The 20,465-nt window shown below is 56.6% G+C and overlaps 2 protein-coding genes across 3 annotated transcripts in view; both read right to left on the bottom strand.

The window, feature by feature from the left end:
* RPL19 (ribosomal protein L19) overlaps positions 1–20,465 on the bottom strand; it is a 203,873-nt gene that overhangs the window by 113,384 nt on the left and 70,024 nt on the right. The gene's annotated exons all lie outside the window — the stretch shown is intronic.
* Positions 1–20,465, bottom strand: part of MLLT6 (MLLT6, PHD finger containing) — a 34,790-nt gene that overhangs the window by 2,610 nt on the left and 11,715 nt on the right. For both annotated transcript variants that reach the window (XM_065753802.1, XM_065753803.1), the window contains exons 8-18: positions 15,300–15,398; positions 9,460–9,634; positions 8,167–8,751; positions 6,598–6,782; positions 5,681–5,798; positions 2,230–2,296; positions 1,849–1,991; positions 1,375–1,563; positions 1,107–1,195; positions 372–727; positions 132–240 (exon numbers count right to left, since the gene is read on the bottom strand). In XM_065753802.1, coding sequence (XP_065609874.1) covers positions 132–240; positions 372–727; positions 1,107–1,195; positions 1,375–1,563; positions 1,849–1,991; positions 2,230–2,296; positions 5,681–5,798; positions 6,598–6,782; positions 8,167–8,751; positions 9,460–9,634; positions 15,300–15,398 — 2,115 coding nt within the window. The remainder of the gene's footprint in view (positions 1–131; positions 241–371; positions 728–1,106; positions 1,196–1,374; positions 1,564–1,848; positions 1,992–2,229; positions 2,297–5,680; positions 5,799–6,597; positions 6,783–8,166; positions 8,752–9,459; positions 9,635–15,299; positions 15,399–20,465) is intronic.

The raw sequence follows: 20,465 nt of genomic DNA, 5'->3' as shown, positions 1-20,465 counted from the left end.
CAGCCCCGAGATGGGAAGAAGGCACTGAAAGAGGGATTTGGCTGCAGGACAGAGCCACGCTTCCCATCCCAGCTCCGAGGCCTTCCCATAGCACAGCTCATCAGACAGAAGGTGCCAGCAGGCACGCTTACCGGGTTAAGCGGTTGAGAAGTCAGGAGCTGCTGGAGCTGCTGGAGCTGCTGCTCGTGTTGGTGCAAGACGTGCCGCTGCTGCTCTGTCAGGGGACTCAGGCTCGGCATGCTGCAAGGGAGCAGAGCAGCCAGCATCAGCACAGCCCGCCTTGGTCCTGGTGCACAGGGCTCCCTCCCCCCGTCCTGGTGCTAAACTGCTGGAGAGGGGCCCGGCTGTCCCCACGAGCTCCCCGTCCTCACCTGCTCAGGCTGGTGGAGAGCTGCAAGGTCGGAGGGCCGCTCGCCTGCGTCAGCGTGCTTGGAGGCTGGGCGGCCTGAGCTCCGTTCAGATTCCCCAGGATCCCGTTGATGGGCATCTGTTGGCCTCCTGCCACGGTCCCCATCAGGCCGTCCACCATGGGCACCGTGGAGAGGCTGTGGCTGGCACTGGTGCCACCCCCCAGCCCGCTGCCTGCCACCCTGGCCAGGCCATTCACCTGCTGCACCCCGGGAAGGGGTAGCGAGGCAGGACTCTGCTGCAGCATGGGCAGGGGCGGAGGAGTGCTGTGGAAGGACAGGGAAGAGCTGCTCCTGCTGGGGCAACCTGAATGAGGGTCCTGGGGGAGAAACGGACATAAGAGCATCGGACTGGGGCAGCTTGTGAGAGGTCAGCTCAGCTCCGGGGGGGGGCTGGAGCTGGAGGTGGGAAGGGGGCTGTGAGTGCAAGTGCAGGCGTATGCTCAGCGAGGTCCCACACGCTTTGCTGGATCTCTAAAAGCGCAGCTGGAATAGCCTGGAAGCACTCTCACCTCTCTCTCCCAGGCTCAGCAACCCTCAGCACCGAGAAGGAGCGACTCCAGAGAATGAAGTCTGGTCTCTGGGCCCCGGCTATGAGGCTTTGTGAGCTGGACACCAAGTCAGAGCACTGCACTGCACTGCTCTGCTCCCTCCCCAGTCCCTTTCCCGGCCAGCTGGGGGGATGTGTGACCCATATACCTCAGAGGAAGTGGAGAGCGAGTTCTCGATCCCAAAGCTGTTCTTGCACGGGGGGCTCTTGCTGATGCTCAGGGAATCGTTGTTGCAGACTGCAAGGAGGAAAAAAGTGAGAACAGAAAGTCAGGGGTGGAGCCTGACGTTGCCACAGCAATGGCTCACCACCAGTGGCTACAGCCAGATAAATGGGTCAGATCCTCCCCGCCGTGACCCACCCCTGCCCACCCCAGCACCTCCTACAAGGGGGCACGGGGCGATGCTTCCCACTCACCGTTGGTGGGCAGGATGTAGTGGGCCTGGCTGCCCGGCCCGTTGCTGCTGGTCACCACTGGGAAAGGGACAGAGAGCTGGACGTTGAGGAGCTGCAGACGCTCCTTCTTGGCTGTCAGTGTCATGATCTGCTCCTGGAGCCGCTGGTTCTCCTTCTGCAGCGAGTGCAGAGCTTTGAGCATTTCTACAACTGCAGGGATGGAACGAAATGGGGGAGGGGGGGGGAGGGACAGAATCCGAGGGGGAGATGGGGGACAGAGGGAAGAGGAGAAGGGGGAGCACAAAGGGGTACTGCAATTAGAGCACAGTGTGGGAACAGACTGTCCCCCAGAACGCAGCCCCACTGCCAGCCCCTCCCCATGCCACACAGGTCAGTGCTTCATCCCCAGCCTGGCTCTGTTTTCTACGGGCAACCCCCCCCCCAAAACAAGCAGGAGGATCGCTCCTCCCGCAGCCCGAGCCCCCAGTGACTCACTGTTGACGCCAGCTTCCCCGTTGCCCTGCTTCTCCAGCAGCTGCTCGATGTTGGGGGTGGCCTGGGGGACATTCTCCAGCGGCCCACTGCTGCTGCAGGACACCGTCTGGTCAAAGAGGGTCGGCAGGCTGCTGATGGGGGACCTGAGGAGGGTTGGGGGGCAGTCAGAGACCCTTCACCTGCACCGTGCTCCTCCCCTCCCTTCTCCCCTCCTCCCATCTCCGCTCTTCTCAGCCCCACTTCAGGAGGAGATCCCTCGCTCCTGCCTGCCCCACGGAGCAGCCCCACGCCTTCCCCAGGAGGAGATCACGAGCCTCCCCTCCCCACCCCTCCCCACCCCTCCCCACCCCAAAGCTCCCGGCCCACCCTAAGGCCACTCACATGGAAGAGAGACTCTCTTGGGGCGAAGTCCCTCGGCAGCCGAAACTGCAATCCTCCAGGTCGGGCTCTGGGTGGGGAGAGGCACAGAGAGGCACGGCGTTCATAGGCGCTCCCCGCGGCAGGTGCCCGCAGCCGGGCTGTCCCCGCTAGATGGGAGCACCGAGCAGCCCGGCCGAGCCCCCTGCGTCACAGCCCCCGCCCCGGGGGAGGCGACGGAGGAGGGGCCGCGTGTCCCCGCGTGTCACCCGGGGAAGGTCACGGCCGGGTGCCGGCCCCGAGCCCCGGGCGCGGACCCCGAGCTGGGGATGCTCGACTTGCTGAGGATGAAGGCGTCGTGGGCGCGGACCCCGCTGCAGCCCCGAGCCCCCAGCATCCCTTCCCTAACCTGGCTGAGGTCCTTTGAAGTTTCTGAATCATAAAATCACGGGATGGCTCCGGTTGGGAGAGACCTTAAAGATCGTTTAACCCTAACTCCCTGCTCCCCACCCGCTCAGGCTGCACAGGGTTCCCATCCATGGCCTCGAGCCCCTGCAGTCCCGGGGTGCAGTCTGGCAGTCTGTTCCAACTTCCCCCCAAGCTATGATGCTCCTGTGCACATACATGTGCACGAGATGTCTCCTATGCAAACAGAAATCGAGGACGAGGAGGATTGACCCGCCCTCTGCAGCCCCCTTGCTCTGGGCGACCCAGGTGCTGTGAGAGCAGCCCACCCCAGCACCTGACTGCCCCTCCTCTTCCTCACACAAGAAGAGACGTTTCTCAAGCGCAGGAATCCAGGAAGTCTCCCGCGGAGAGCGCTACAAAGCACTGTGATTTACATCATCATGCCCTGAGCGGGGCATTAGTTACCGGCAATATTTTCTGCTGCTGAGAACAAGGAGTGCAAGGCTCTTAGGGGTGAGTGGTCCTCACCCCTCCACCCACGTGGTGGTGACTTCCAACTACACCGGCTCGCCCCTTTTAGGGAGCAGACGCTGCTCCCAGCCAGCAGCGGTGTCCTGGTGCAAGGACACGTGGAGACAAGGCCAGCAAGTCCACATTTAGGGATGCCACGAGCCTTCCTAACCCCTCCACCGACGAACATCCAGCAGGTGGAAGCAGTCCCACCGCAGCAGTTCATCTCACTACCATTTTCATCCAAGGACCACCTAAGATCATCCCATCCACAGCCCATCGTGTGCAGCTGACCCACAGCAGGTTTAACCTGCAAGCAGACCAACACTCGGCCAAGCTCTGACTGTCCACTCCTCACTGTCTTGTTTTCTTGCAGACCAGGGAGGCCGTGTGCATATAGGGGATTCTGAAATAGCACCAGGCTCCACATCCAGCTATCTCCTAACCAACAGCACTCCGTTGTCTGGAAGACTGCAGAGATAACCGAGTTATCCAACAGAGACAGCCCTCTGCGGGGCAACAAGCATGAAAAAGAGGCTCGAAAACAGCCACAGAAGATAAATGCACTTGGCCTGTCATCGTTGTGAGGCAGGATCCAGGACAAGCAGTGGGAGGATGAACTAGACGGTAGCTGAGGGAGTGGGAAGATAAGAATCAGACTTTTTGCATTGCCAAAGGCACTCTGTTTTCAACCTGCATCAGCGATAGCAGTTTTTTGGTTCCTCCATCTGCAAGACAGGATAACACCATTTCCCTACATCACATTAAAGTCGTGAAGAACTCAAACATTGCTGCCATCATGAAAGCTATGTCTGCAGGGGATCTGTCTACACAGACACTCCCAGGAAAGGTAATCTGTATTAAAGACAAGGCAGGAACGCTTAAAACATCACAGCCACCTTGTTAACGACTGGGGATTAAAGCAGTCGTCACGGTTTTAAGTGAAAATGGCCGCAAATGAGGTTTAACGCACGTTAATTAATCCCGCTGGAAAAAAAAATAGAAAGGAATTTGGCTTAACAGCCTCCGGGTCAATCGCTGCAGCGAGGAGAGGCTGATGGAGAGCCCTTAAAGGTGACAAACAACAGGAGCGGCTCCGGAGGCTGTCTGGGATCGGAAGGAAACCTTTTAAGACCCCACTCAAAAGAAAAAGAGGCATCCTGGACGTGGAAACTGAGCCCCGAGCTCCGGGTGCTGGGCTTTGCCCGCGTGGTTCATCCATCATCGTCCGCAGGGCTGGAACAGAACCCGCACTGCACAGCCTGAACCACGAGGCCATTCCTGAAAGTCGGCTTGCTTCCTCCTGCTGTCAGCACCTTGCCAAAATAACAGCCAAGGGAAGTGGCAGCGGGTCCTCTCCTCTCTCTCGTGGATTGCCACGAGGGAGGAATAACTCTTGGAGCCATCCCATTCCCTCCTCCATTCCAGGTGACCGCTCCTGGCTCGCAGCTCCTGTGCAGCAGCACTGACCCCGCTGCCATCAGCCGTGCAGTTCCCTCCCCGTGACACTCATGCATACAAAACTCTGCCAGCAACACACACACAGAGACACACAGGCAGCTCAAAGAGTGCTCATCCACGAGCACACATGTTCCTTCATGCGCCACGAGTGGGCACAGAAGGGCACACTGGTGTCGGATTAAGCAGAGAGCTCAAGGTGATCCCTAATGAGGACTGAGCTGCTCCGAGCCCTAGTGATGCCGGGCAGAGCTTTACCTCCAGGGGTTCAGCATCCAGAGTGCTGAGCTGCCAGCATTTGTGGGCTAGGGGAGCAGGGGGACACTCACACTGCTAACTGTGCTGCCTGAGAACCAGCACGGTGCTCCTGTTGAAGTACCAGAGCGAAGTGAAAAGCAGGCTGGTTCTGATCAGAAAAAAAAAAATAAAATAAAAGCCTTATGATGCTCCACATTTCCTGCTCGTGAAGCAGGCAGCTTTCCAAGAAAAATGGATTGGCCTTGGTGGGAAAAAATGAGCAGTTGTAAGCAATTCAGTGCTTGGCACGTTCGTGTTTGGAAGTGGAAAACGGCGGATTCTGCTGCATTTCATGAGAGAGCCAAAGGGGAAGAGCAGAAAGTAACTCAAAACAGGACTGGAAGACGAACACTGAGAGTGCTCTGAGCGACAACAAAAGGCCCTTCAGCTGATTCTGAACAAGCCAAAGCTCAGAATGGGTCTCGCTGGGTTTGTGCAGCTTCAGTGGGTAAGAAGGCAACAAATCTTTGGGAAAGGGAAACCTTCGGCGAGTGGAAGTAGGGAAAGATTTCCACTCTTGCACCTCCTTAGCACGTGTCCAGGGACACGCATTACCCCCTGGACACAGCAGCAGATGTGTTTTCACAGGGCTGAAGGCGGATACTTCACAGAGGCAAACACAAGCACCCTCTGCCCGGGGGGAAAAGCCACTGCCCCTCTCCCCCAGCTCCTGAGTGCCACATATGTGGGGTGGGAGCAAGTTGTGGGGCAGCTGGATGACTACGGACGTGGTTCTGTTGACTCTTCCAGGGAGACCCCCCCCCCCGGGAGCCCGAGCTCACATACCTTCTGGTTCACGTACCTGCCCGGCTGCTTTCCGACTGATTTAAGAGAGGGTTGATGGACAGCCCAGATGTGAGGGGGCTTCCGAAAATATGTGAGGAGGGGAGGCTGAACGTGGAACCTGCCAGCGAGAACACCTGCATGGCAATGGGAGGCGGGGGGGGGGGATGGGGAGGGAGAGAAAGGAGGGAGGTGGGAGGGAGGGGAAGGGAGAGATTACTTCTCAAAAATGCAAGAGAAAAATAAGGTTTTGTTCTTCCTTCTCTCCCCGACTCTCGAACTCGGCTTGGTCATGAGAGAGAGCGTTAAAAATATCTCCCTGGAAGTCCCACCAGACAGCTGAACATCTTCCCAGCCCCATCTCCGAGCCAAGAGCTCTGAACGGGCTGAGCAACGCTGCAGCTGTAAAATAACTCTCTCCTCCCTGTAAAACACCTCTTGCCACGAGCTCCTGACAAAGGACGGGGCTCTGTGTGCTGGCACACGTGCAGCCCACCCAGCTGGGATGCCTCCCACCGAGCTCCCCATGCTGGAGGGCTGGCACTGGTGGTGAGCAGCAAGGGACACAGAGCACAGCTCCGCCACCTGAGCTGTGCTCCTTTAGCTGGCAGTGGAGAGGAACAAACGCTCAGGCTGCAATTCCTCTCACTCCAAAGCAGTTATGTGCATCCCCGGAGGGTCCTGGATGCACGTCTGCTCTGTACACACTCCTAGCTGTAGCAAAACCAGACTCAGGGCTGTGCCACTTCTGCAACTTTTCAGGCATCTTTTTAGGGACTCTACATGAAGCTGCAGCTGGCAGCTCCCTTCCAAACCAAAGGAAGAACAACGCTGCTCCCAAAGGGCAAAAGCAGCTCCTCTGTGGCCATAAACCAACCCAGCTCTGCCAGTGCCGTGCTCTCCTGTCCACATCTGCCCTGCTCCCGAGGCTCTTACCTGTGTGGTGGAGACAGAGGAGGAGGAGGAGGTGGGGATGGTGCTCGCAAAAGGAGAGCGGTTGAGCGGAGGGATGGATGCGGTGCCCTGGTGTGCCAGCAGGCTGGAGGAGAGGGGAGTGCTGCACACAGCCCGGAGCACTCCTCCCCCGTGGGAAATAGGGTCCTTGTTACTGGTGTAGATCCCTGCGAGGGGAGGGGAGGAGACGTGTTAGAGAGGCACGCTCCCCCTCCGCAGCCAGCAGCAAGGCCTGGGGACAGCTGCTGTGCTGCAGGATGCAGCTCTGCAAGGGAGAGCTGTGCTTCAGAAGGACCACGTGCAAACGTGCACCTCAGCATCAATCTGTCAAAAGCGGTCGCCAAGTTTTCCAGCCCCCCCCCCTCCTCCCCCCCCCCTCGTTTGCCTGCTGCACCCCGACACAGACTGAGAAACTGCAGCACTGAGCGACTCAGCAAAGCCACACATGGGTGGCAGAAAGGAGTCCCACAGACAAGGGACAGCACTCCCAATCCCTTCCACAGTGCCCAGGGACCGAGGAGGGGCAGGGACAGAGAAATGGGTCGGGGGGGGGAGGGGGGGCGACAAGGAGGGACAAGAAGGGGCGAGGAAGGAGCTGCTGCTCAGGCACGCAGCACAGCCCAGCACTGGCTCTGCCAACATCCTTCTGCAGAAGAATGGGAGAATGAGTGGGGAGAGGGCAGGCCCTGGCAGCCTCTTCCTCTCTGAAATGTTCCTTTGTTGTTCCAGGGGGAGTGGAAAAAAAAAAAAAAAGAAAAGAAAAGAAAAAAAAAAAATTGGCCTAAGGTTGTGATGGTGGAGGAGGTTGCAAAGATTTCTGCAGCTCCTTTCTGCTCTCGGGCAGTGCAGACAAATGGGCCACAGCTCCCGGGTGCACGCAGCAGAATTAGACCCCCCCCAGCCCCCCCAACCCTTGCAGTCTGACCTAAATTGGAGCATCTGCAAACAACCCACAATAGACCGATGACAAGTTCTGCTGCCAGAACAGTGTCAAACCTCAGCCTGGAGCTGCAGGCTCCTCCCCTGCATGCTGCTTTAACCCCTTCCTGCCCCATGTCCCTCTGCTCCCACCCCTCCCAAGCTGAGCTCAGGATTTGGGTTCCCAGGTCAGGGGCAGCTGACAGCCCCACAGCAGTGCTAATGGTGCCCCCAGCTCTATGTGGATGTGGCCACACCAGGATGAAAGGTTTTGCTTTTTAAAGAGGGGTTAAACATGAACCAATCCCGAGAATCCCTCATTTGGGGTCAGATGGTGGTTGCTTTGGTTTGGCCTGGGAATATCCCTGTCTGCATCGCTTTAGAAAGGAAGCTCTGACTTGCTGAGGTTTTCCAGCACTTGAAATGAGCCCTGTTCCAACAAGCATGCAGGTGACCCAGAGGATGAAGACCACGATGGAAACAGGAGACTTGGGAGGTGGGTTTTTACAGCTCCTGGGAGTGATGGATGGGGACCGGACAGTGTGCAGAGGCAGGTTCAGGCACCAAGCAGACACGATGCTGAAGGCAGCAGAGCTGGGAGGAGCACACCTGGAGCCCTCGGGGGAAACATACCTGAACTCAGCAGCGGGGACTCCATGCTGAGGCTGGGCAGGTTCCCCGTGTGGCTGAAGGGCCGTGAAGAGTTGCTGATGCTGGAGCTGACCAGAGAGCCCCCGGAGAACGGTGACGAGGACATCGACGTGGACCCAGCCAGCTGGGCACCCAACATTTCTTTGCTTTTGCCCCCTTTTGGCCTGCCGGGCCCGTGCTTGTTTTTCTTGCTGCCCTTGTGCTTCTTCTCCTTCAGCACCTCTCCCTCCTCCATGCTGAGGGATGGCATGCGTTTGTGGCTGCTGCTCGTGGCTGTGCTGCCCGCAGCCGAAGGGCCACTGATGGGGTTGGAGGCTTTGTAGTCCACAGGGGAAGCATCACGGCCCCTCGGCTGGCTCACAGCAGAGGTGGAAAAGCGCATGATGGACCCGAAGCCTGAGAAGATCACCTTCTGCTCAAAGATGTCCCCCTTCTGGCCTTCGTACAGCGGGGAGCAGTGGGAAGATGAAGAGGAGGAGATGGGCTTGCGGTACTTCTCGTCGTCCTGCTCTAGCTTGGGGAATGCCACGAAGTCCTGGGAGCACTGCAAGGAGCTGCAGGAGGTGCCTGGGGGAGGAAGAGGGGAAGCAGATGTCGAGAGGCTGGTGGTGCCAATAATTCAGCCCACGATGCATCGGGAGCACGGTCACAGGGCAGCTCACCGAGCTGAAGGACATCTGTGCCACCGTGCAGCCCTGCCCAGCTGCTCTGATGCACAGCAGCAGCTCCACCCCACCCAAACCTGCACGTGTCTGCTGCTCGGCACCACCACCCTCCTCCCAGCCCCGACTGGGGTCCCCAGGAGATGAAACCCACAAACAGCTCAAAAAAAAAGAAAAAAATCCTTGCAGATGGGAGCCCTGTTAGGTTTTGACTCGAAGCTCAGGGCTCTCAGGTCTTGGCTCAGGTCTCTGCCCCAGCACTGCCGCAGACAGTCCCACCTATGGAGGCAGGTGCTGCCCACATTGCCCCAGCAAGCATCCCGTTCCTCCTCCCTCTGCTCACACATCTGGATCCGCTTTCCCTTGCGGTGCAGAAGGTGCAGAGGCTGCAGCACTCCTCACACTCAGTTATTCCCCTCTATGCACGGAGCAAGTTGGAAAGGGGCTCTTCCCCCTCTGCTATAAGGGGTTCCAGAGCAATGCACCAAGTTTCAAAGCACTCGCTTTGAACTGATACCCTCCTGAACTCAGAGATACCAAAGAGCATCGAAGCAAACCATCACTGCTGTTCCCTCCTTCCCTCCTCCCTGCTCTGCCCTCCTTCATCCCTTACCTGCGGGCTGGAAGGTGCTGCTGGAGGACGCGGAGCTGAACCCAGCCGAGCTCTTCCCGCTTCCCGTCTTCTTCCCCTTGTGGCTGCTGCCATGGCTCGAGGACTTCTTGCCTTTCACCTCTGATCTCCCGACCTCTGAGGTCTCTTTGCTCCCCTCATGGTGGCTGGTGGAGCCCTGGCAAGCAGCAAACACGGAGGTGACTCACTTGAACCAGATGTGGCCACAGCAGGGGCTCTTTTTACCAATTTCCCCTTAAGAGAAGTAATTGCTCTCTCTGCCCACAGAGCGAAGGCCAGCTCACGTTACTCCCAGGAGAAAAACAGCATCCCCCTCTGCTGCTCCTTGGTGGCATCAGTCTTTATATTCAGGGATTACGCTCATCTCATCTAACTGCAGGGAATGAAGCAGGGCACCGACAGCACGGGCATCACAGCAGAGAGAAGCACCCACACTCAGAGGTTCAGCCCAAGCAAAATCTGCAACCAGCTGCAATTCAAACGTGAATCTCAGCTGCATCCCTCAGGTGTGTGCACAAAGTCACTCCACCTGGAGGGGCCCGTCCGTCCTGCTGCTGCGATGGGAGTTGCAGTGAGATTCCCCAGCTCCTCTGCTGCCATTTCGGGGCGCTCCACATCTACACAGCACAGATAGAGCAGCATCTGAACATCTAACAGATGCTGCCCAAACCCCTCGTAAGCCTGCAGGAGATGGGAAGAAGGGGGTGAAGAGGTTGGGCAGATGCTAGGAAATCCAGGAGCTTGGGATGAGAGAGAGAAGTGTGGGAGCTGAGGAGGGGGAGAGAAGAATGGAAAACCTGCAGCGCCCACGCTGGGACGTGACACCTTCACCTTCACATCACTTCAAAGCCAAACGAGCAGCAAGAATCACTTCTTGGAAGGTACAACCACAAGCAAATCAGTCTTAGAGATATTGCTCCACACCTTTAATTTCACAATGAGAGCAGATAAAAGGATGACATGGAGAAGCATAACAACCTCGCCAGCATCGAGCTGCCCACGACTCCAGGTGACCTCTGCTTAAGGAGAGCTAAAGAAATAAGGGCCACTGATGCAGGCTCACCAGTGCCCAGATAGAAATCTTCCCCCGTTCCTCCCACATGGTTTAATCACTCTGCACAATGCAACAGCTGGCGGGCTAACACACACCAGATGTGCCGGGAATATGAAAGACAGGAGGAAGGGAGTGGTGGAAATTAAGGGGGGAGGAGGGGGGGGGGAGAAGGGGGAAATCTGTATTTTCTCATCACAGACTCCTGGATGTAGGAGATTAAGCCTTCTTGATTTATGACCTCAGAGGGAGCATGAAAATCTTTCTGACTTTCCACATCTGCCTCGGGTGGGAGAAAGGAGAGCGGCGTCTGGGGGCTGTGGGAAATCCTGAGCCCGTGCACGAAGTCACAGGAACGAGATGGCACACAGCTCAGCAGAAATACAGAGCCCCACGTTCCCTCCCACCCAACCTAAATTCACCTCTGTGGAGCTTTGTACAAGGTGCACGAGGCCACAGAAGGGCAGAGGGAAACCGCATGAGAGGACGTGTTCTAAATTGGGAGCATCAGGAAGGGAGTGCAGGGCAAGTAATGAATTAGTGCGGGGTGGGAGGGGGAAACCTGAGCTGGGAAATAAATCTTAATTGCAAAATTAAAGGGAAAGAAAGAAAAATGAGGGGGAAAGAGGCTGAGCTGGCAGTGCTGTGGGTGGACACTGACCTGCAGCGCTGCTTGGACCCACAGACCGCCCCGACAGACTCCCCCAGATCTGTGGGGATGGGATTTCACCACGTGCTGCCAAATGCTGCCCTGCCCGGTATTTGCCACGTGGATCTGCGTGGTACCACCAGGAACCCCCTCACCACAAGGAGCATGCATATGGGGCAAAGGCCTGAGCCCCCAAACAGAAACTGCACTCAATCACTTCCCCTCTCTGTGCCTCTGTTTCCTCCCCACTTTGCCCCACGGAGCTCTGTGTGCCACCGCAGCCTTCCAGGACACACACGTGGACTGCCAAGCACAACACGAGGAGTGGGCTGCTACCCTACAGCCAGCATTAATAACAGTAACGAGGGCTGCCATCCCACCACATCCCTAACGAACGAGGTCCTCCAGCTGGAGGAAGCAGGACTGGAGAAAAACCTGCATGCCAGCTGCTTGCATTGCACAGGAACACAAGTCCCAGCCTCAGGACCATCACCTTTTCTCCATCAGCATGGAAAACTGCGTGTGTAGAGACACCGATGGTCCGTGTGCTTTGCAAACAGGTGCACATGGTGGGGGTGGGGGTGGGGGAGGGGGGGGGGGGGGGAAGGAAACCAACAGAAAAGCGCTGAGGAAGTGAGAGTGCCCTTTCAAAATGAGGCAGCAGTTCCATTTTGAAGATCTGATTTAAGCAACCGAGGGAAGAAAAAGAAAAAAAAAAACACAACAAAAAACGTCAGCAGAACAAACCTGCTGCCCTGGCTGGAGGTGACAGGGCCAGGGGGGAACTCCTGAGCCAGCAGAAGGGAGAACCACATCGTACAGGCACCGAGCATGAGCATGCATGCACCTCCCCCCCCCCACCCCCCAACACACCCCCCCTCCCGGTCCTCGCTGTCCCCCCGGAGGGGCTGTACCTGTTTGCTGGCCTCTCTGTGACACTGTGCAGCACCCAAGAGCTCTCCATTCATTAATTTATTGATGGGAAATCAGAAGAGCATCTCTTTGGCTTCTGATTGGCGGGACGAGCTCCTAGAGGGAACCACTGACAAAAGGCAGAAGGGGTGGGGGGGGAGGCTGCGCGGCGTGGAAAACGCAGAGCTGCTCTGGCCTGGATTAAACTACTGGCAAGGAGAAGCAGGGAGGACGAGAACGAGGAACAATGCACCGAGAGCACTGCAGAGCAGCGGATCGCTCAGCAGAGGTCAAACATGTCCACGAGGAGCTCCGGGCAGAGGATGCTCGGATGAGCTGCAGCATCTGTGCCTGAGCCGCTCACAACCAGCGCCGTGCTGTGCTCCGGAGAGGTACAACGGAGCTGGGCTGAAGGCTGTGGGGTTTTTTGGTTGTGTTTTTTTTTTTTTTTTGCTCTCTGTTGCCACGGGGAAATTCATCCCCGTGTCGGGATGAGGGATGCTGAAAGCCTCTCTGCAAACACCTACACTGAGACACGCTTTGATGAGCAGGGGGAACCCGCACAACCCCTGCCCCATCCCAGCTACCGGATTTGCCTGAGCGAAGCACGGTGCAGAGGTTCCCAGCATCTGTCAGCTCCAGGCCTGCTGGCAGCTCAAATCACACTGCAAAACCTCAGGACTCCCCCCCACCCCGCCCCCCCCTTCCTGCTCCAGCCCTTCTCCCAGCACCTGATGGCCGCGTGGGTGCGGGGAGCCCCCAGCATCCGCTGCTTCAATTACAAACCCCAGAGAAAGCCAGATGTTGTGGCTCAAAACACGTAGCATGTGTGCGTGTGTCAACAAGTGATCGTGATGTCTGCAGCTGGCAGGAGGAGGCAGCTGGGGTGGCTCACAAGCCTGCAGATTTACTGCAAGTGCAACAGACAGAGGCAGGACGGCTCCCCGGGGGGGGTTGCAGGGGAAGGTGAGGGCTTGCAGCGTGCTGCTCAGCGTACTCAGTAACCCACACAGCACCGAGCCCCAGCTACACAGACCAACACAGACCGACCCTGAGTGCAGAAATGGGATGTGTCTGGTGGTGCCCGGGAGCTGCCACGGTTTGCTGGTGAGCTGCTCCGCTGGCACGAAACTCTCCCTGGCCCCAAATGCCACCTTTCCAAGAGGATTTTCAAAGGCATAACCAGCTGGAAGCGTTTTGGATGGGCCATGTGAAATAGCTAGAAATGAACACAGCCAGAGAGTATTACATGGAGGGGAGGGACCTCTCTGCCTCTCACACTCCCCTCGAAGTCCACAGGAGCTGCAAGCAACATGACCGTGCACAAGAGCCTGCACCTCGCACAGATCCATCCCTTACCACTGCAAGAGCATCCCCAAGGCCCACCCACGAGCACCTCTGTGGGATTTGTTCTGCCTGCTCTCACAGGGATGCTCCTACATCCCAAGATCTGCCCCTCTCTGAGAGCAATGCCATCCACACCGCCCAAGGACTCTTGCTGGAGGCAGGAGGGCTCAGAAGAGGCGTCAGGAAGAGTCATTTCCACGCTGGGAGTTCACACTCTCCTTTCAGTTTCCAGTGTACACGAGGGCTGAGGTCACCTCCGTGTTTCAGTGCGTTCACCACCCAAAGCAGAGCGAGGCAGTGATGGCACAGGAGCTCGGTTGGGCCCAAGCAACAGATATGAACGGTATTCAGATTCCTAGAAGATGCAGGAAAGCACTTCAGCGGGACGTTCAGAGCTCTGGCAGAAGTCAGAGGTCTAGCACAACTGATTTCAAGAGGAAGACTGAAACCACATCAAAGCGTCTTCGCAGCTAAGTGGTTCAAGAGGGGAGCACGGGGTGGACAATGCAGCAGGTGAAAATCAGAACTGAAAAATAAATCTGGATTGTGAAATTAAAGAAAGATGGGAAGCAGAGGCCGGGCTGCCCCAGGAAACGAGGAATGGGAAACACCACCGTGCTCTTCTGCACTGTCACACACCACCAGTGTGGGCTTCTGGTTTGCTGCACGTCCCCCACCCGCTCCCCAGTGCACTCTGATGGGATGAGCAGTACTATCCAAGACCCAAAATGGACCAAGACAGCTTGGGCTCCAAAGAGGACACGTGTTTGGATGCACTCTATCGATGTGTCTGGAGGTTTTACAGCAGTCTAACGACTGCCACGCTGCACTGGTGCAAGCATCCAGGAATCCTCACACAGGCAGGGCTTTGCAGCACTCACATTCAATGCAGAGTGGGTGCTCTGGGTGACAGAGTTTGAGAAATGCCTTGAGAAACTGCACACACACACACACACATACACACACACACAAAAAAAGCAATGGAAATGCACTCTCTGCTATGAGGATTAATAACAACTCCCTTGGGAAACACCAAAACCCTGTCACTCCAGCACAGTCATTAGGATCCCTTGAATTTCAGCTTACAAAGTTGAAAGCTGCCTGTAAAACTGCATTCACCCTTCCCTCCTTATTTCTAAAGGGCTGGCAGGGCTTCGAGGAGACAGTGGGTAATTGTCTGCCACCACTCAGCTGCCCAGGAGTCAGGTTTTGGATTTCAGTTCAGCTTGAAAATAATCTTCTTAGGCCATCGGTTCCTGACAGCTCCGTTCACTGGGTGAATCTGCTGCTCCCCAAAGCCAGAGCTGAGCTCCTTGACACGAGTGTAGGAAAACCAAGAGCAACTGAAGCTCGGGAGCTATTCCTCCTCTCCGTCCTGCTGCAGCTCACCGTGTCTCTCAGCCTGAGGCCCTTCAGACTGACTTTGCCATTTCAGCTCTAACCTCCATCTCCTCCCTGCTCCAGCAAATCCTCCTCGATCCTAACCCAGCAGGACCCTGACTAATGCAGGATAAAGTCCCTCCTTTAAGCCTCTCCTTGCTTACCTACCTGCCAGAGCTGTTCACTACGTGGCAGTGGAAAAAGCCAAATGTTGATCTGCTCGGCGAGAGCCTTAAATCCCAACATCTGCTGCAGAACAGGCTGCCCCTTAACAGCTCCATCACCGCACCATCAGCACTGACACAAACCCAGGAGCGGCCACGCCAAATTCCCAAGGTGGGAAGTCAGGAGCAGGGAATCACAAGCAGTGGACAAAAGCTCTTCCTCTGCCCTTCCACATCTTCTTTCCCACCTCCTACGAGCACCCGTGCTGATGTTTCCCCCTCCCCTCCCTCCCGTCCCAGCACTCTGTGGGTTCAGTACCTTTTCTGCAGGGCCGGGCACCGAGGGGGTTGGAAGGCTGGTGGGAGATTCTGGACGTTTTTTGTGCTTCTGTTTAGGTCTTTCTTTGTCCTTACGACTCTGCAAAAGAAATCAGAGAGTACTGGAAGGCTTACTTTCCCTCTGCTGAGAATAGCGGTTGTAAGGGAAAAGAAAGGAGGGTGTGTAAGGGTGGATTTACAACCATACATTCATATTCCTCTTTCCTTCCCCACCCATCCACAAGAGCCCAGTGTCCCTTCCCCCACAGCTCCTGGCTGGGAGTGTCCCACTATCTCTCCTCCAGCTGCAGCCAACATCTGGAGCACAGCATATCAACAGAAGCCCCCGAATCAGTTCATGGTTAAGAAGATAGGGAAGGATTTAACAAGCTCAGCCTGATTTCAAGAACCCTGGGCTTTCCTCTTGCTATTTCCCTACCGGGGCTCTGTGCCCCCTTACCCTCACTCTCTATCTTCTTGGAAGGTCTCTCAGATCCACCCTGTGCAGCCAATGGGAAGACCCTGACCCTGGCACACATCACACGTGCACAGGTAAAGAGCTCACACACTGGAGATCCCAGGAAAACGCCAACCCAGAGATCCTCCCCACCTCCCCCTCCCTGCAGAGAACAGCTGGTCCGGGCCCATCTAACTGCAGCCAGACCATGCAGACTGATTCCTCCATCCTGGTGGGTTTGTTTCTTTCTCTAAAACCCCAGAAAGACGGGACTCTTCCAATTGCAAACCAATCAAAATCACAGTCCGAGCAACACCAAAGTCCTGCCCACGCTGCTTTTATCACCTGAAGAACTGGCTTCAGCCACGGTTGCACTCCTTCACAGGGCAGTTCAACCCCAGAAGCCGAAGTCCTCACTTCAGGAATGTGTTCAGAACACAGCAATCACATGGGAGTGCCTCTCCAGAAGATGGAGATCGCTTCCTCATGCAGGCAGAGCCCTGGGGCTACTGCTGCCAGCACACTGTGCCAGGGATGGGATGCTGCAGGCAGGGGATGGGATGCAGCAGCAACCATTTGCATGCACTCAACAGCACATGGCAGAGCTCCGATGAGCTCAAGAGAGCTCTTTCATATCTGCATCTCATTCTACAACTTGAGAAGTGCTGTCAGAGCCAGGGAAGTGGAGGCAGGAGCCACACAGCTCCTCACAACACAGAGCTCATTCAGACCCCCAAATGCATTTCAGCCATGAAGGTGCTGCGTGTGGGGGGGGGGGAGGAATATGAAATGATGCCATCAGTGCCAACAAGACAGTGCTTAACTTCACATTCACAGTCAAGATGGGACAAGAGAGAGCCCAGCCAGCCCTGCTATGCCACTGAGCCTTCACACCTACACGCACACACACGTGTGTGTGTGGGGAAGGACAGGGATGCCCCGACTGTCACCCCCATGAGCCATAAAACCTCCCACAATGTCACTATGATGGAAACAGCCAAACTCACATCCTCCAGCTTCGAAATCCAGGCTTCAATCTCCTGGCTGAACCACCTCCCCTCACTGCTGGCAGTGCACAGTCTGCAACAGCCAACTGAGCAGTGCTCTGCATCTCTGTAGGAGTGCATACATATGTACATACTCAGCAAGAACTCTGCCTGCACAATAGGGACCAGATTTCTGGAACGCCTCAGCTCCCATTCGGATGCTTGAATAAATGATCACGTTCTCCAAAAAAATAAAGGCCGGGTACGGAGCTCTTTTGAAGATGTGGAGCTGACTCCATGCGCTGAGCAACTGCAGGAGATCTGCCCTGCAGGAGATGATCTGCCCTGCAGAGACTGGCTGTCGTGCTCTGCCACTGCAGCCCGATGAGGAGCAGAGCCATGCAGTGCCCGGTGCTTAATGGACACATTAATTGGTGCCATGGCCCAGCAGAGGCTCAGCAGGTGGGCAGAGTGAGGTGCTGGTGGGATGGTGATGCCCACAGTGACTGTGGCACTGGGACAGAAACAGGCTCTGTTCCCAGGCTGATATGCACTAAGGCAACCCGGGCCTCCCTCCAGTGGCTGTGGGTTCTGTCCAGGAACTGGAAGGCTCCAAATGCTTCCTGCCAGAGCTGCAGGGTGAAGAGAAGGGAGGGCAGGAGGAGAGGAAGGCAGCGGCACCATCCTCTGCCTCTTGAGTGCCTGCTCTGCACCCTGCAGTACCCAGCACCTCATCTCCCCAGTGCTCCTCTTTCACCTGTCCAGGAAACTTTCCAGACCTGCGTGGCTGTGCCATGAAGGAGAGAAAGAGGAGAAAAAGAGGACGTGCTGCCCACAGGAAACCTCTCACTGCCCGCATCCTATCTTTGCAAGACAAAGCTGAGCCCTTCCTTGGGTGCTCCCTGCAGCAGGGGGGGGGGATGCTGGGTGAACTGTGGTCTGCAGGGAGCACCAACCTGCCCCCAGCAACCCAAAAAACAAGCTCTCCCCATGCAAGGCTGAGCAGCTGGAGCTTGGCATGTGGGCATGGGGCAGGACAGGCTGGGGGGGGGGGGCGGGGGGGAGCACGGCCACACCAGGGACAGCAACACAATCTCCCTTCGAGCTCAACCAGCACAGAAGCATTGAAATAGGATCTCTCGCTGCCAAAAAGGGCTGTGCACAGTTTTTCCTGCTCCCCCCCCCCCCACCACTGGCTCCCCTTTCCAGAGCCCCCTCTTCTAATCTGCTGGACACCGGCAATTGGATCGTTAAAAGTAGATGGAGCAGGGAAGGAGGGAGGGCAGAGCCAGGAGCTGGGAAGAGCCAAGTGGGCTCTGCTGCTCCCTCCCTCTTTCCCAGGCTCTCTGAACTCCCTGCCCGGAGAAGGAGGAGGAGAAGGAGGAGGAGGAGAACCAGCTCTGGGCTGCAGCCATGGCAGCAGCAGTGAGGAGGAAGGCAGCGAGCAGAGGGGCACCAAACCCCCTCCCCTGCATCCCCCACCTGCATCATGAGAGGTCCCAGAAAGCAGCCAAGGATGCTATAAAACAAGGCTCTTCTGGCTATAGAGCAGACTGAGGTTCAGCACTCCTTCCCCACTGTCAGCTTTGCACTTCGGTGCCTGCGTGGAAACAAAACCCCAAGCACTTTGCACGGACCTCCATCACGAACCCAAAGGCGAAAACAAAGCACCTCACAGAATCCAATGGGTCTGGGGGCTGCAGGGAGGAGGAGGCAGCACAGCTGCAGTGCTGGGCTCCCACCTTGCAGTGAGAGAAGCAGTCTGAGAGCAAACTGTGTGCCAGGACTGTGCAGAACTGCTCCATCCCCAGCCCTGTGGCACAGCAAAGGTGGGTTTCTTTGCTCCAATCTCTGCCTCTCATTGCTAAGTCACTGCAAGTCACCAGGACAGGGATTTTTCCTCTCATAACAACATCCCACGTTCATACTAAAAGTCCCCTAATTTTGCTCGCGGGTTCCAGGAGTTGGGTAAGAAGAGCACTGGATGAGCATCTCTGCTCAGTATGAACAGCACTGGATGAGGGTCTCTGCTCAAAGAGTTTATGCCTTAATATCCTGTAGTGTTTCTGTGCTATCATCCACTCCTGGTGGGACAAACTATGTCCCCTGGATCATGAGCATTTATTTTTCTGCGTGTTTCCAGCACACAATATAGGTGTCAGAACATCTGCACTTCATTCAGCTCCTGTGCGTCATCCAGCATTTTCTTGGTGTTTGCCTATTGTTTTCTTTCTTTCTTTCATCTTTCTCTTTCTAAACCAACTCTGCAAAAGCTCCCACAGAGCAGAGTGCACGCGTGGCACTACCAACCCCAACGAAAGAAATGGGGCTCTTTTCTTTCTAAGGCCTGCCACGGGTTGAGGAAAACCCAAATCCCATCAGCCCATCTCCCAGCATCCTGAGCCTTGTGCTGGGAAGGGGCACTGAGCTCCGTGCGGAGCACCTGCAGCCCCGAGGAGCTCAGCCACTGCTGAGCAGCGAGCACTCAGCACCACCTCCAGCAGTGCAGGATGGGACTGTCTGCCCGTGCAGGTGGACAGGCTCAGGACAAAGCTGCTCTGCCAGATCACACGCTGCACATCACAGACTCCAAAACACCGTGGGAAGAGATGGTTCAGCTCCTCTCGGGGTTCAACCCCAATCTGTGCTCAGCCCCAATTTGGCCACCACATGCCCACGCTGCCTCCCCCCACCCCCCACTTCCCTGCACCTTTACAACCCCATGGCACCTCTGCTCTGTGCTGCCTGCCTTCCCCACGGGGAAGGAGAAGATTCTGCCCTCCACCAAACGCTCCCAGCCCCACCAGCTGAGACGGACTCTGCACGCTCTGGAAGGAGCCCTGAGGCCAACAACAGTGGCAAGCACCACCAAGAAGCTATAAATAAAGCCCCAGTCCTCCTGCTTTTGCTTCCCCCTGGCGCTGACCTGCTTTCTGAGCCAGAGAGCTGCCCGCCCGACCTCCCAGCACTGTGCAAACACACCGCCATGCTGCCAGCCCCCAGCCCTGCACTGGCAGTCAGAATCACAGCCCATCACCAGCCCTGCCCTCTTGCCACCCCTCCGCCTGCTCTCTGCCTAAAAATAGCACGTTCCAGTGCAGTGCTTCGCCCCGTGCCAAGCTCCCAGCCCATGCACAGATGCTCTTTCTCCTTCCCCCCTCCCCTCTCAGCAGCTGAGCACACACGAGGAGTAAACACTCCCAATATGTTTGAGCTTTGTCACCGGTTGGAAATTCACCGACTTGGTGTCACTGGGTACGTGCAGAGCTGGGAAGTGAGGCTTGCCTTGTTTGCACAGATACCAGGTAGGTTTGGGCACGCTTCCCAAGCACCTAATGGGCACGGTGGGCAGAGTTTCAAGCTGGATATTGAAGGATAACCTCTGTAAATAAAAAGGGAGACGGCCTTCCTGCCCACACAGCTTATGGGCTCTCAGCTGAGCCTGCCAGGAGGGTGCCAGCAGGCATTAACCATGGCCACATTGCTTCTGAAAGCTTGGATGTCCCCTGGAAACTGGGCTGGGATCCACCCAGCTCTGGCCACACAACCCACTAGCATGTGGTCGGGCTGCTCCTGGATGTGGGTCACTGTGATTACCCACTCGCCATCATTTATTCATGCTGAGGATGCTTACAGCAACAAGATGAGAACACAGGCACAAAAACAAGCAGGCATCCCGACACCGAGGGCAGGGCTTAAAAAACTCACACCACCATTTCCACCA

The sequence above is a fragment of the Cyrtonyx montezumae genome, unplaced genomic scaffold, assembly GCF_038088225.1.
Source record: "Cyrtonyx montezumae isolate F1298 unplaced genomic scaffold, pur_monq_1.0 scaffold_82, whole genome shotgun sequence".
In the NCBI taxonomy this organism is placed as follows: domain Eukaryota; kingdom Metazoa; phylum Chordata; class Aves; order Galliformes; family Odontophoridae; genus Cyrtonyx; species Cyrtonyx montezumae.
This window is presented reverse-complemented; position numbering and strand designations above follow the sequence as displayed.